This window comes from Mixophyes fleayi, chromosome 10, assembly GCF_038048845.1.
Source record: "Mixophyes fleayi isolate aMixFle1 chromosome 10, aMixFle1.hap1, whole genome shotgun sequence".
Lineage (NCBI taxonomy): Eukaryota > Metazoa > Chordata > Amphibia > Anura > Limnodynastidae > Mixophyes > Mixophyes fleayi.
In genome coordinates this window covers 19,402,001-19,418,518 of record NC_134411.1, presented here as the reverse complement: position 1 = coordinate 19,418,518, position 16,518 = coordinate 19,402,001, and the positions used below count along the sequence as shown (strand labels likewise).

General features: G+C 38.3%; 1 protein-coding gene across 1 annotated transcript in view; it reads right to left on the bottom strand.

The window, feature by feature from the left end:
• Positions 1-16,518, bottom strand: part of BBOX1 (gamma-butyrobetaine hydroxylase 1) — a 70,915-nt gene that overhangs the window by 8,163 nt on the left and 46,234 nt on the right. The window contains exons 5-6 of the mRNA XM_075188005.1: positions 8,444-8,549; positions 885-1,081 (exon numbers count right to left, since the gene is read on the bottom strand). Of these exons, the coding sequence (XP_075044106.1) occupies positions 885-1,081; positions 8,444-8,549 (303 nt within the window). The remainder of the gene's footprint in view (positions 1-884; positions 1,082-8,443; positions 8,550-16,518) is intronic.

The window sequence follows — 16,518 nt, the reverse complement described above, 5'->3', positions numbered from 1 at the left end:
CAGAGCACTTTCATTCATTTTCCTTCTAGAATCTGAACACTGAACTGCACAATGGGTTATTGAGTTTCTTCTAAATATTATTAGCATTAGTTAACCACGTAGCTCAGTGTCTTTGGTTCTGGGCTCCTCTTTACCACTACCTGCAGAAGTAGATCTTTCCAGCTGGATGCGGTCACATTTCCAGCTCTGGAAATGTCGTCAGTTAACATATCGATACAAATATGTCAGCAGGGTAAATGCTGACACTTCCATTGTGGGGGCAGCTTGAAAATGTCGACAGTGTGATTGTCGACATTCACAATGTGGACAATCACAATGCCGACATTAAAAGACCAATTTATCCGACAGATCTTGGGCTTCCATCGTTAGCTTGTAAGAATCTATGTGCAGTTCCTGTAAAATGCAATTAACTGGCTGCTACCCTGACCAGTCTCATCCATTTCTAACCTGTTAGGTTAAAAAGGTCTCATAACCCTCTGGAGCAGATTCATTACTACTCACATCAAGATTTGCCAAGTTTTAAAGAATGATGATGACATGTTCTCTAATCCTAGTCTAACATAACTAAAATATGTACCATTTGCAGCTGACACCGAGCAGAAATGGATGATCGGAATCTGTGTTTTGTATTTAAAAAGTGTTAAAGGATATTCAGCTGCTTTCATTAATGTATCCCAAATATGGTACCATGGAATATGCATTTTTTTTTATCAATAATTAACAATAGTAAAATGCATAAAAATTTCCTTTACAACTAATCTATTAGTTTATAAAATATGATATCCCATTTTCATCCACACGGAGGCAGCCATTCCCTTTCGAAGCACCTCGTTATATGGATAGCGACAGAAATAACCAATTTAACTATATCCAAAAGTGCTTACTCTATAATCCGTTGTTTGGATTGGAGGGAGAAATCACAGTAGTCAATTCCAGTGTCTGTGAAGTCGATCTGGGTAGATGTAAGGATACTGAATGCATCTGGATTCTGCTCTCTCAGTTGGTTACAGATATGGAACCCGTCTACCACTTCACTCTCACCTCCAGTTTCAGCTTGTTTTAAACAGTGAAGAAATTGTACCTGATGGATGAGAAGCGCACAGTGAATTCAAGTGATATATATAAATGAATATATCATATAATAATTTCCAATCAGTCTGTTTTTCATTGTTCAAGGTGTTTCTGATTCATCCACCACTTATTAAATTCAGAAATAAGAGGACGGTACTTAAATGAAAGAAAAGATATGTTTAATTATTTAATCACCTTGCCATTCACATAGTACAAATGCTGCAGGTCCTATTAGAAAGTAAAGTGTATCTGTTGCCTAAACCCCAAATGTTCAACCTGTGTTTCCGGACTCCAACTGAAAATGTCTGTTTTTATTAGATTTGGAATACATTCAATTGCGAACCAACTATTTTGGAATCCCAGAACAATGGCACACTGACACTTGGGGATCCAAGAACAATGGCACACTGACACTTGGGGATCCAAGAACAATGGCACACTGACACTTGGGATTCACAGAACAATGGCACACTGACACTTGGGGATTCACAGAACAATGGCACACTGACACTTGGGATTCACAGAACAATGGCACACTGACACTTGGGGATTCACAGAACAATGGCACACTGACACTTGGGGATCCGAGAACAATGGCACACTGACACGGGATTCACAGAACAATGGCACACTGACAGTTGGGATTCACAGAACAATGGCACACTGACACTTGGGATTCACAGAACAATGGCACAATGACACTTGAGGATCCAAGAACAATGGCACACTGATACTTGGGATTCACCGAACAATGGCACACTGACACTTGGGATTCACATAACACTGACACTGGGGGACACAAAACAATGGCAGACTGACAGGTCATAGTACAATATAACTGACACTGGGAGTATCACAACAATGAAACACTGCTGACACTGGGAGTACCAGAACAATAGAACATTGTTGATAATAGGGATAACAGAAAAATATTACACTGGCAAATGGCACACCAGCTAAAAAAGTGTTAGTACAATATGTCTAGACACACTGAAATTATTTATGAAAACTGAAAAAAGTAGCTGGTTAATATTGCTGTCCATAAAATAAAGCCACTAAAACTTGGTAGTTTTAATCTGTTTATGCTCCAAAACAGATTCTAGTCTGTATTACCTCCTTGTGACTTTAGACAAGTCACTTTGTTTCACTCTATATTAGGGACCAGTAACTAGATTGTGAGCTTCACCAGACAGGGAAACTGTGTCTGAACTATTAGATGAATACTGTACAACTGTATGTGCTAGATATAAAAATGTAAATTATGCTTGCTTTTAGAGGTCTGGTCAGTGTCCATCCCTTTATTTTCCTGGAGGCAGGTGGGGGCTCTATTTGAAGAAGCGATAATTAGATTAAGGGGATACTACACTAATAGTCTGTATATAGTGTAGATATGTTTTAGTTATATGTTTGATGTTAATAGTATGATACACACATATCTTATACTTGATATGGGAAGATGGTTGCCCCTGCACATGCACATGGAAATAAACTGACAAATGGTCATTGTTAATAGGTTTAATAATGTCCTTATTGCTCCCTTCACAATGCCATTTTGAATTCCAAATTCTGCTTCAACAATAAAATTAACCAAAAGAAGCATCATGGGTAAAACAGCTGTGGTTTCATACTAAATTACTGGAATTAATGAACTACTATCGGTCATGACTAAGTTGTTGTTCACCTAAGCTCTGAGAAATTGCGGCCATGCGCAATGGGGAGAGCAGCACTACACCGTCAGAATATTTAAGAACATGTATTTCTATTGTGCTTAGTAAATAACCCCACAAATTCCCAAAATTAGACATAGATGATCAGTTATTAACAAAGTGCAAAAGTGCAGTTGTAACCAGGCTTTCATCAATCTGGTGCACTTACACAGTCAGGGTTCATTACAAAAGTGCTAAAAATGCACCTCCCACGGTGAAAATGCAATTTACACCTGTTTCTATGCAAAAGTATCAGATGTTATGGAAGGCACAGGGATGGTGCCTGTACAGGAGAAATTCTGAATTTTCTGATGGACCGATCAGTGTGTGGGTTAGGTGCATGAATGAGCCTGGTTATGCCCCAGATGTAAAAGTGAGATATCATTTTGCGGGCTATGAGATTGAGATTCAATAAGGTGCATATAGAGAGCCATTCCCTGGTTAATGATCCCAAGCGATAGCAGGGTGAACTAAAGTCCACCATACCCATTTGTGTTGAACCCTTGCATCTGCAAAATGTCAAACAGAGAGCTTTAAAATGGGCACTTCCAAAAATCAGAAGGAATGCTTGCCTGATCTGTCCTGTGCAAGGCAAAGATTTAGGCACATTTTTCGTAAACTGAAATGTATTACACTCCTGCATATTTTGCTGTTTATACCTGACTTAATGAAATGTCAGACTGGTTTCTGCACAAGTCGTAACTATACATTTGCACAATAACCCCTGTACAGTGTCTGTACAGTGTATTTTGCTTAAGTGGAAATAGGGACAGCGGTCAATATCTGAGATCTTGAACAAGAGAATTTACTTTCTAGGTTTGTTCAATCATCATCAGCTATGTACAGAGAACTCACTCACATCAGTACCTGCATTGGAGCTTACAGTCTAAATTTCCTAACATACACCGACAGACTAGGGTCAATTCTGATAGCAGCCAATTAACCTACTAATATGTTTTTGGAGTGTGGGAGGGAGCCCACACAAACACAGAGAGAACATATAAACTCCACACAGATAAGGTCATGGTTAGTAATCAAACTCATGACCCCAATGCTGTGAGGCAGAAGTGCTAACCACTATGCCACCATGCTGCATGAATACATGCCACAAACTAGCAATTAGCTTTGATCACTGTATGGTTTTTCCTTAATTCAAAAAAGTAAGTGAAAATCACAAATTCAAAAAGAACTTACTGTCCCACCAACTGAATCAGTGTTTAAATTCAACATGCACATTTTACACATTTTCATGGTGCACACAGACTGCTTTAGACGAAGTCAGAACAGATACACCCCCTGCAATCTAATAACATTCAAGAAAAATAAATAAGTCATTACAATTTTTCTATGTTTTCTACGTTTTTCCCAGCGCAGGCAAACACTCAAATCATAATGAACTACATGTGCTGACTTGAGTCAAAGGTGATGTTTATATAACCCTCTCTTTGTAATCACCGTTATGCTATTGTTTGTATTTAATAAAGTCTGCAATGTTAACTGAGATAACATAAGTCACACCAGCATGGAAACATAAAAACCCTCAGCCAATGACGTTATACACAGATTTACAGTCCATGTGAATCCATACAATTGTGTTTGCATGAGAGACTGGGAACTGGACAGGATTTTTTTTAATCCTATGGGTGTACGTAATCCTTGGCATGCACATGGATGTGACCTCAGGCACATCTGTTCTCATGTATACAGCGCACTACCTATGTTTTCTCTTTGAAAATTTTACAATATTCCAAATTAACGGAATGTAGGTTATTAGTCCAAAAGCCAAAATGAGTTTTCAAGAACTGTGGATCCGATTGTAAGAAAGACACAACAAATCTCCACTCGAACATTCCCCACCAATGCCTGCAGACCACTAATTTATATCAGCAAAGTACTACGCGTATTACTAAAACAGTCCTGGTCAGTACTAGATGTTATATTAGATAGAAGATACTGGAGACTGCCTAGGGCTGTGTTGATTGCACCTCAATATATAAAACATTTTTGTAGGCCATGTCTTCCACAATCAACATATTATTTATTTATTATGTGTAGAGATCAATCAATTTTAAAAGGGAAAGTGTTCATTGTTCTTAAAATTAGTTTTTGGGTGGAGTTCAGGGAGTTATATATATATAAAATGTATAAAAAGAATACAAAGTATGCAATGTCCCCATCCCATGAATTTCCCATTTCAATGAATGGAAAGTTCACTAGGTACAAGCATTGACTCCCACTCAGCCAGTTTCAAGCAGTCTGATCAATAAGTGCAGAATGGAGAGCAGTGTGGGACTATCACAGTCATCTCATACCCTTGCGAATCTGGCGAACGGAGGATCCAAGGAAACTAGGATTATATTTTAAAGTTATCATCTAGTCGTGAATTTTAGACAATTGTTTCTAGATTCTTGTTTATATCTACAAGACCTGCCTGAAACTCACTACCAGAAAGCATCCCTACACACATATTCCAAATGCTTTAAAATGTGGAAAGTGTTGACAGTGAACATGGCCGACACCTAGGAACACTGCACGATATGTTTCTGTGCAAATGACTCCTACGGTACCGTGCGGCTAATTGAATCTGTCCCAATATCCTGAGTCACAACTGAATTGCGAGTTGCTAATAAGACACATCAGGCCTAAGTCAGTAAGGAGAATAAAGCATAAAAAAGGAGCATCATTTGCACCTGGGCAAAACCATGTTGCATTGGAGGGGGGAGGTAAATTTTAAATGTGCGGACAGATTTATAGTTGGGGTAGGGCATGTCCTAGATCAACATTAAATTTCAGTGTAGTAATAAAGTTATTAAGTATTTGTGTGTTAGATGAAAAAACAGCCAGTATTTAACTTATGTGCAAAATAATAAACTAATTTGCACCCCTTGCATTGAAACATGGTTTGTCCCAGAGAACATTTACTCCTATTTTGCCTTAATGACTCAGTCCCATCTTGTTCAATTAGCTGTGATCTAGCACTCAGTATTCACCTTATTGAATAATGTCCAGGTTCACAGGCCCGCAGAATGAGTATCAGGCAAACTAGGAAAGGAAATTGGTAGCACAGGAGATTTGGGAAAATTTTTATTGTAGAGCAAGATTCTCTTTTAAGACTGCTCTCAGTTGTGTCCAATACACTAGTGAATGCTTTGCATGGAAAGAATCATCGAAGACCCCCCCCGCGAATACTATCACTGGCGATAGTCTTCACCGGCCAGGGGGGATTTAATAAATAGCCAAAATTCTCAAGTCTGGGGAAAGCATTTCACAGGATCTAGGGGTTTTTCTTCTAACGATAAATAGACCCCTAAATGTACTTTTATAGTGACCTATGACTGATCAATTTCTATCATATTCCCTAAAGTAGTATTTAGATACAAAATTTAAAATGAAGAGGCACAGAGTGGTGACCGCAGGGGAGCAAAGTTTTGCTGCTAACTATAGAACAAGCTGGGTGGATAGGAATGTTCCACATAGAATGAGCGCTAGACATATATCAGTAAAGTGCGTATATAGGGAAGCATTCTTGGTTTAGCAAGTGTCCACAGAGGTCCTCATTTACAGTTACAGTTAGGAGCTAACCCAGCTGAAGAGTGTAAATATGCAGCTGGACAAACCATGTTGTAATGCAAGAGATGCAAATTCAAAATATTACCGTTTTTGCTTGCGCTTAAATACTGGGCAACTTTATTATAACACTGTCATTTAAAGTTGAGTTAAGACGGGACCCCCTCTTCTATACTCTAAATCTATCCGCCCATTTCAAATTTGTCCCTCTTGCAGTCCAAAATGGTTTTGCCAAGGTGTCTCTTTTCACATCTCATTGGCTGCACCTGTTCAGTTCTGACTATTTGTGTAGACTGGCAGATTGAGCAGTCAATGCAGAGAGCTGGAGCAGGAAAATGCTGCTGAGAGGCAAGTGATTGCTGTGTCTGGGTCCCATGACAACTGAAACCCGGACAGGTCCTATTAAACCAAACAGAACACCCAAAAAAACAGAGGACCTGATTCATTAAGGAAGGCAAAGCAAGCGTAATGTGTGTTTACGCATGTCAATCGGGTATACCCATTTCCGAATTCAACGAGGAGCGGATGTGAAGATACGTCTGGTGATGAATATGGGTGTAGGTCTGCTCTGCTCTACTAGTCAGGAGGCAGCAGGAAATAATATAAACTCACAAAAGATCGCACATAAAAAAACCAAAAAATAAACTATTCAATTTATGTCACCTGTTATTAATATAGTCATTAATGACAAAACATAATAAAAAGTTGTTTGATTCTATTTTTTCCCCATGAAATATACTTATTAGGATATAATCAATGTCTACTGTAAATAAAATACATTTTTGCAGTTGCCCCTGATTTCAAACACATGTTCTAGCATGCAAACACAGCCGTAATCTCTAGTAATTGACACTTAGACTAGACCAGTAGCTGGAGCAAAAGATAAAGCTGAAAAAAAGTACCTTAGAGATGCCAAGACCTTGAATCAGACACTGCTGCATGCACTTGACCTTGGCACGCCCTTACTGTACATTGACTACGGACATATGCCCATTCCCCTCCCCGTTCCATCACTGAAAGCATATCCTGCAGTAAGTGTCCTTTGCGCTCAAAGATAAACTGAAAGCTGCTGCGTTCTCTGGAGTATGGTCCAGTTCCAGGCATGCGTAATTGTACACATTAAATGCAACGATTCGCCAGTTACGCTCCTTAACGAATCAGACCCAGAATGTCTAGGTGAAAACTAGACAGGTTGCAATCCTAACCCAAACATTAAAGATTTCATAAGATATTAATAAAACTCCAACAAGCAGATTTTTAGGATATTAAAGGAAAAGTTGAAATTAAACTGGTGGTAAAGAGATACTAGGCAGGACTTCAAAATGACATTTTAACTTTTGCCAACACGTGCATTCCTATATTGGGCCACAAACCTGAAATCTGACAAAAGGGTAAATTTATCAAGCTGCAGGTTTGAAAAAGTGGAGATGTTGTCTATAGCAACCAATCAGATTCTAGTTACATTTATTTAGTACATTCCCCAAAATGACAGCTAGAATCTGATTGGTTGACATAGGCAACATCTCCACTTTTTCAAATCCGCAGCTTTATAAATTTACCCCAAAGGGTTTAGCAAATCCCTTTCTCAGACACACAGTTAAACAATCAAAATGTGCCATGGTGACCACAAAACACCTTCGGGTTATGTCCTTGCAGTTACGGATTGCTATAAATTCAGACAGAGTTGCCAACTGTGCACGTGTCAACGAAGCAGTATAAAAGGTAATCTTAAATCGGGCAGAGAGGGCTACATAGATTTGACTGTTATAAAATGTTATTCTAGAACATTTATTATAAGGATATATGCTTTCTACTTCCAGGATTAGTCTCTGTTTCAGGAATCGGGGCATTGATTAACAAGTGCTTAAATGCTTTCAGGACCTAATGACACACTTCTTTCTACAATTACATTTTTGTAGTGTGAAAAAAACCTACAAATTATATATCCTAATCCTTCTAATGGTTCACCAAATCCATATAGTGACATTAGACACTATACTTTGTTGAGCTATACCAGGTATGTTGACCTACCACTGTGTGGGGAACATGATTATATTTTCAGATTTGACAAATTTAATATCAACTAGTTGAGTACTTACCCCTGGAGGATACTGAAGAGCTGGGTAATCTGTGTGAAGGCTTAATTTTCCGGATGTATAAGCAACATTATTTGCATCTACTTTATCTTGAACCTGCCAGGTGTACCTAAAATAGATAACAGACATTAGTAGAGCATTGTGCTGCTTTAACATGTTTATCAGGAGCCTGTGCTGCTATTGAACATATTAAATTGCATTTATTTGCAAAAAAATATTTTGTGTCACTGCTGATTTAGAGATTGTAAGTTAACAATACTGTACTGAATACAGAACAAAAAGTAACAATATGGCGCTCAACCTATTAATTCTTATCAACCTATAAAATAATCCCAAAATTAAAAGCACCTCCTTATTTACAGGATGGCTGCCAACACTCCAGAAAACCAGGTGGTAAATCTTGTAAACCTATGAAAGAAAAATGTAGAAAGGGGCACCTGATTGTTTATATTTCCAATAATACTGCACTAACAGTAAAGTATGGGAAATATTTTGCGTACCCCAAATAGGTGTAAGATAGACACATCAGTCAGTGGACGACTTCTTATCACCACTTCATCAAACTATGTCAATTCTTGAAATCCCCAGATGACCAATGCTCAATCAGAGTAACGTGTGGAATGAACAGAGGTGCCAGAGATAGTGTAATACTTCATAATCAAGGTGACCCAGTGATAAAACACCAAAAGCTTATGTACGTATCAGATAGATAAATATATAGAAGCTTATCTGTTTCTGCAGGATCATGGTATCCCAGCCTGATAAGCCATGAAGACACAGCTCCTGGCTGAACATGCTGGAAACAATTTAGCTGATGCCTTCCAGAAGTATCTGGGGATACCAGGATCATGCAGAAACAGATAAGCTTCTATATATTTATCTATCTGGTACGCACATAAGCTTTTGGTGTTTATCACTGGGTCCCCTTGATTATACGGGTCACTTTGATGATTTCACGTTACTCCGATTGAGCACCGGTCATCTGGGGATTTCAAGAATTGACCTAGTTTGATGAGGCGGTGATAAGAAGTCATCCACTGACTGATGTGTCTATCTTACACCTATTTGGGGTACGCAAAATATTTACCACACTTTACTATTGGTTTATATTTCCAATAATACTGCACTATCAGGCGCCCCTTTCTCCATTTTTCTTTCATAAATAATGTACTGAACATAACATTTAACAATTACGAAATGCTATATAAGGTTGAGTACACACTACAGGCTTTTCAGTCGATTATCAGGTCAGTCCCACGAAAAATGATTGTTCGGCCCAATATTGCATTAGCGTGTAAAGTGAAATGATGAACGATGGTCGTTCCATAGCTCATAGTATCATTCAGGATGTCCTCATCTGGTCAACCTAACAGCTAAAGGTAGTGTAACTTTCCAAACAATTAAACATGAATTCCATGAGATACCATATTATAATAACATTTCATTTGATTTTTAAACCGGACTAAAAATCTTGTTCAACGATGTCATCATCATCGTTTATTTATATAGCGACACTAATTCCACAGCGCTGTACAGAGAACTCACTCACATCAATGGAACTTACAGTCTAAACTCCCGAACATACACTGACAGACTAGGATCAATTTTGAACACAGCCAATTGATCTAACAGTATGTTTTTGGAGTGTAGGAGGAAACCAGAGCACCTGGAGGAATCCCACACAAGCAGAGGGAGAACATCCAAACTCCACACAGGTATGGCCATGGTTGGGAATCAAACTCATGACTGCAGTGCTATGAGGCGGAAGTGCTAACCACTAAGCCACTGTGCTGCCTACAGCCCTTCCAATTCTGCAGTGTATATGCACTCACAATCTCCATAGAGTTTACAGAGTTGTGATCTTTTCAGCAGATGGATATGATAGATGAAGAACACCATCTGAGGGAAAATCTTTTAAAACATGTATAGTGTGTACACATGACTTGGCATGCTGATCAGGACTTTTTTTCCGGTCATTGGTAAAATTGGTTCCATTATCGTATTTATTAAATTGGACAAACACAAATGTATAAAAAAAAAAGAGGTCAATGAGAAGTATGTAGGATGTCACTGCACAATTGTCTTGCTAAAGAAGAAATCTTCTTTCTTGCAAGGTCAGCCTATAAGAGCAAACATCTTGCTGGATGTGTACCAAATATTTATGAAGAAATACATTCCCAGAGCTAAAATACTAACCAAGTCATCTAACCTGGGACATGCCTACTATGGTAGCCCTGGTCACATTAAAAGTGCAATGATCGTTATGCTGTCCTGTTAAGTGATGCACTGCACACAAAAGCAAACATGGCACATGCTTATGACAGCATTGTACAACTGGTAGCAAAAAACGGTTTTAGGTTTACTTTAATTTTTTCCTTTGATTTTTCTTTAGTTCAAAAACACCTATTTTTCACAAGGAAAATCATGTAGGAGGGGATGTTGCATATTGAGACATGGACTTATAGGGCCTGAGTCATTAGGGACAGCAAAGCAAAAAAAGGAGTAAATTTGCTCCTGGACAAAACCATGTTATAATGCAAGGGGTGCAAATTAGTTTATTATTTTGCACGCACGGCTGTTTTTTCATATAGCACACAAATACATGATAGCTTTATTTTTACACTGAAATTTAAAGCTGATCTAGGACATGCCTACCCCAACTATAAATCTGTCCCCACATTTTAAATGTATTTTCCCCTCCAATGCAACATGGTTTTGCCAAGGTGCAAAGTTACTCCTTTTCTTTGCTTTGCTCTTCTTAAGGACTCAGACACATAGGGTGTACAATTACTAAATTAGGAATACCTTAAGCTGGATTAACTCTAAGTACAGTCCTAGTTCTGCTTCCTTTTTTTCAGATGCCCTGAGCTGGTCAGCCTAACAGCTGGGTTGGTACTGAGCATCTAATTTGCCTACTACAGTCTTAGCTTAGCAGCAAAAAACACAGTGTTCCACTTGACAGGTATATTTTAATATCTATTTAAAAACAAAGTAGTGTAACTTTCCAAACAATTAAATATGGATTCCATGAGATACCATATTAGCCCTTATACTACTAGAGATGAGTGTCAAATTTGTACAGCATGAGGCCACAATAGTTTCCCATTTTTTTGCAATGCATTGGAGTAGCTGTAAATAACTTTTTCATATTTTTTTACTCGCGGATATATATTGCCTTTTAAGTACAGATAAGGCTTTCTCTTGGTGCCATAGTCAAGCAAATATCTACTCTTAATTTATGAGCATTATATTGAGAAAATATTTGTATTGAAATTATTCAACCTATTAAATACACATATTAGTTTACTCTATGACTTTTACAGAACTAATATATGTACCTTAAAAGAAGTATGCTCTGCATTGCATATTTATTTTAGCCAAAAAACATTAAAAAAGATAAAACAATGAATTTAATAAAAGTTGCAATAGAGCATGCATTATTATTGTCTAAGGTGGATCCGCATTGTGCCTCTCTCCTTATTCCTCAATCATTAATTTCTGAACATCTCTATCTCAGATATTTGGTAAGTCTGGAGATACAGATATACACATATATGTGTTCCAGATGACTCTTCAAACACAATTCTGACACCATACAAATAGGCATACACAAGGGCATTGACATGTCAACTGTTCCAATGCTGTCTGAGCAGAGCAAGCACAAGAGATTTCCTTTGAAGTTACAGACTGGTTGTCATCATTACTTTGCTCATGTTGCAATGGAAATTAAAACTAAACATGCTCTTTCACATAATAGTATCAATCTCTGGCTCTAAAAGAGGAGACCAATGACGTGTGTGAAAATCATTAGTCTGATAATTACTTCCTAAGGGAAATAAACAATTTATTGCAGGTATTAGTTAATATATACTCCTACTGTGTTTTTACACTGAGCAGATTATCGGATAATCTTGTTACACAAACTCACAAGGATAAATAATTAAACATTGTACCTGGGAGGAGTTGGGATCCTGGGGAGGTTAGAATCATTCTTCTAGTACCAGCGCCATTAGGTGTTGGGAGATTCTGTGACTTGTCGAAGCCTTATGGAATCTCCCAGGCAGAACAACATGACTAATGTGAATGATTACATATTCCTTTTACAATGCTGCATAATATGATCTGAGCTATATTAATAAACAACTATAAATAAAATAAATAACTATAAGTAAAACTACTCAGTTAAACTGTAATAACTTATTTCTCACGTTAGTGTGTGCTCCTGTGAATTAGTGTGTTCAATATTTCTAAAGCTTTGGATTTGGGTGGTATTAAATTCAATAATGCTGAGCAATCGAATTGTGATCTTATGCCTCTAAACTGTGCCAATACCCAGCCCTAATTTACTCTTAGCGCGAGTAGCACTTGGCTAACACTGGGAAGCACCACCACTATATTTGGATGCAGAGAAAGCCTTTTTCCCTGGACATCGTGATGGTTTTAGTTGTAGTAGTGGGATATAGGTCATCCCGGAGTAGCAAAGACAGGAATGGGCGAAGCGTATACTGAGTCCTTGTACCCTACAGAGATTGAAACTTAGTCACGAATAGTAAGAGACAAACTCATCTCTTCAATTCTAAGCAACTTTGTAGAAGATTTGAGTGAAGAAAGGACATCATATTGTCTAGATATACCCACATGAGGAAGGTGTATCTACAGTTTCTTTGCCAGCTACAGGATATTCCGATCCAATCCCAAGAAACCCAAGTGGGACTGATCCATTTGCTATAGGAGACAATAAGCCAAATGAGGAGAAACTAGTTTGGAGAACATGGGGTCAATCCACCAGTTAGACAAGCCACCAACATCACCTTGGTCAGGCTGAGTGAGATGTTGACTGCTCTCAAACCATAAGCAACGCTAGTGGACAATGCAGCAGTATTAAATATCAAATTTTAACTATTACTCAGCAATGGTAGTGAACCACACTGCAGCTGGGCTTTGGTCGGTTTACGAAATTCGATGAAAGCAGACAGGACATTGATCAGAACCTGCAAGCATTGGAAACCGGGTACCTTAGGTGGAGTGGTAGTAATAACTTGGTCCCACTGGGAGTGTATTAAAAGCTTACAAAACAGTTCTTCCAGAAACCTGTCTAAACTATGAAACTATAAAAAGGGGCTTTGCTTGCCCAGTTTGCTACCACCTCCATGTCATACTGAACCCCATTGCGAGAGATGGGTTGGCCTGTAAGTAGCACTCATGTAGAATATGCTACACATTGACATAGCTACATTAGGATAGAAGTAAAGGGGTTGGATGTCACGAATGTAGAGAAAGTGATGGAATTAATAGCCCATGATAAATTCTTATCCTGCTGTCTACCCATCCTAATCCTGGCAGCCCAATGGGCCAATGACTCCAAGGCTGCATCCAGAAAAACCTTCTAAATCAGACTGTCGTAGAGAGAAAACCGCAACAGTTTAGTCACCACCCTCCATTTGCTGGACCAATCAGCATCTGAGAAACTCTATTACCCCAAGTCTGTGTCAGAAATTATATAGACTACAGATATTGTAACAGTGTCACCATACAGACATTTGAAAATCAACTGTCCACATGGAAGATAACCCAACTGTGGTCCAAAGATCAACTGTATTCACCAAGGGGAACAATTAGTGGGTAAATGTGGACAGCATGAAGAAGACCATAAAGTACCAGACAAATGGATGTCCAGTTGGGAGAAAGTGACAGGCATCTTGCAGCGAGTGTGCAGAAACATTGCTAGACACTTTCAGCCTGTGGAAACACATCATCAGACTTCAAAAGGGCTTAGAAATGCCTGGGACTTTTTGTCTACTGTAAGTTCAGCACTGGTCCTGCCAAAGTGCTACTTGACCAGCCACAATTGACTGGATGCACTGCTTCCATTATCATATTGCCCACCTCCATCTGAATTAAGGAGCTGACAACAGAATTGCATTCTCACAGATGTGATATAAGGAAATTATTTGGAGGAGTTGTATAGTGGTAACCCAAAAAAGGGTGGTTGCCCTACAAGCTTCAGTCCTTTTGGAGAGCCATTCCCCACAACTCAATCACCTCAGTGTATTTTCAGGATGCTGGATAACGTACCCTTAATAAATTGCCCTCTCCCTGACCAGAGTAGACCCCTATCTGACTTAGGAGCTTCAGACGGGGAAGTATTCAAAGCCAAACAATAGTCTGACACCACTGTGTGACTTCCGGAGGGCTGCTGAGTAACCTATAATCAGAGACATCTAAAGTATAAATAGTGAGGGAGAAGGGATCTTTATACCGTGTTTCCCAGACCAGACCACACAAAAACCACGTATGGCCACCAGACAATTGTTATTACATCAGGCATATCAGGAATAACTCCGTGCTGGCACACAAGATCCATATGGCGGACGTATGGGTAGTATGAAAAGAGCTGGTCTCCTGCAAAAGTTTATCTGGCTGGACATAACACAGGATGTTTAAGAAATCATGCAAGGTGTGTTAGAATACTGGAGGCACCAGAACCGGATCTGATCTTGATATGATGTTTCAACAAAGATCTGTTATTTTTAATTCTTATTGTTTAGCTATTAAGTATAGGTTTTGTTTCATCTATCAAATATGTTGTAATGTATTTTTTTACTTACGGATTACTGTTTGCATGTGTTTTTCTAACTTTATTTATTTCTACATACATACATACATACATACATTTGAGCAGTAAGGTTCAAAAGATGCAAACCTACTCTTTGGGCTGATAGTTCAAAGACAAAAGGCTGATCTTGGGAGAGTGTAATTTAGCAGTGTGGTGTTTTTCTTCAACTGCACCTATTTTCCAAGTTGCACATCTTTTGTTTAATAAAATCTGACCTCTTCATCTGCTAAAGAGACTTATAAAGGCATTCCTTGTATTCTCTTGCTTGCTCATAAGAGAAAGGTAAAACTTTCACACTGAAACAAGTCACCTTTCTGTTTACACTGCAAGTAACTGGTAGTCTCCCCCAGACATCCTAAGACTGAATTTCCAAATATTACTTTGACCACCAGATAGAATACTACCTTCCCCAATTCAACCTGAAACAGCTTCTGAATGAAGTATTCAAGTCTACTTAACTAAGGAGTACTTATGAATAGAACTCTAAATTCCCAAAGTTAAAAAAAAAAACATTCTGACCTATTGTAGGAATCAAATCTTTTTGCCTTCACAGACTCCTAAAATAATTAAAACTTTGGAACTTAAAAAATACAACCCACATGTAAACAATTATATTTTAAAATATTAATTATTGTAAATTGCTGGTAATCGTTTTAACGATTACCACTATTCCGACACCGAGGACACCTACAAAGAAAAAGCGAATGTAGGAAAAAACATTTTCAATATACATAGACTTATCTGAAAACCAACACTGCACATCTCCAATGGCCCCAGCATGCTGACCGCAACGGATTCCGAATGAAGAGGTGGCCGGCACTACACTGATGTCATCGCGACTTGTAATAATGTTAATTTAAAGCTGCAAAGTCGGAACACTTAACCCGACATTGACGGTTTTCAGGTAAGTGTATTTATATTGAAATTGCTTTTTCCTACATTCGTTTTTTATTTGTAGGTGTCCTCAGAGTCGGAATTTTCACAATCGAAAATCCATACCCAACCCATTGTAATAGCACCAGCGGCAGTCTGCTCATGTTGCAGACTAGAGATGAACTAATGACGCATCCAGTTTGCAGAGTGATACACAATATTTGAACAATACTTTTATTTTCCATTAATTAATTAACACATCTGAATTTTTACCGCATCGTCTGCTGAGTAATTCAAACACTGAAACTTGAAGACTCAAATTTTTGTGAAGTGATTCACTCATCTCTATTACTGACAACTACAAACATGGTGAAACATGGCACAGAAAACCAGCTTTGCAAAAAACTTTTAATCCAAAACATATACTAATAAAGGGGAGTATAAGTTTATAGCGGAGATAATGGTTATATTTAAATTATACCTTTTTAATGACTACAGATAAGACTGTAAGCATTCAAAACTACTTAGGTCTCTTTGTTAGACAAGCAGTAACATGCTTTGAAGACTTGTTATGTCTTTCTCAGGCATG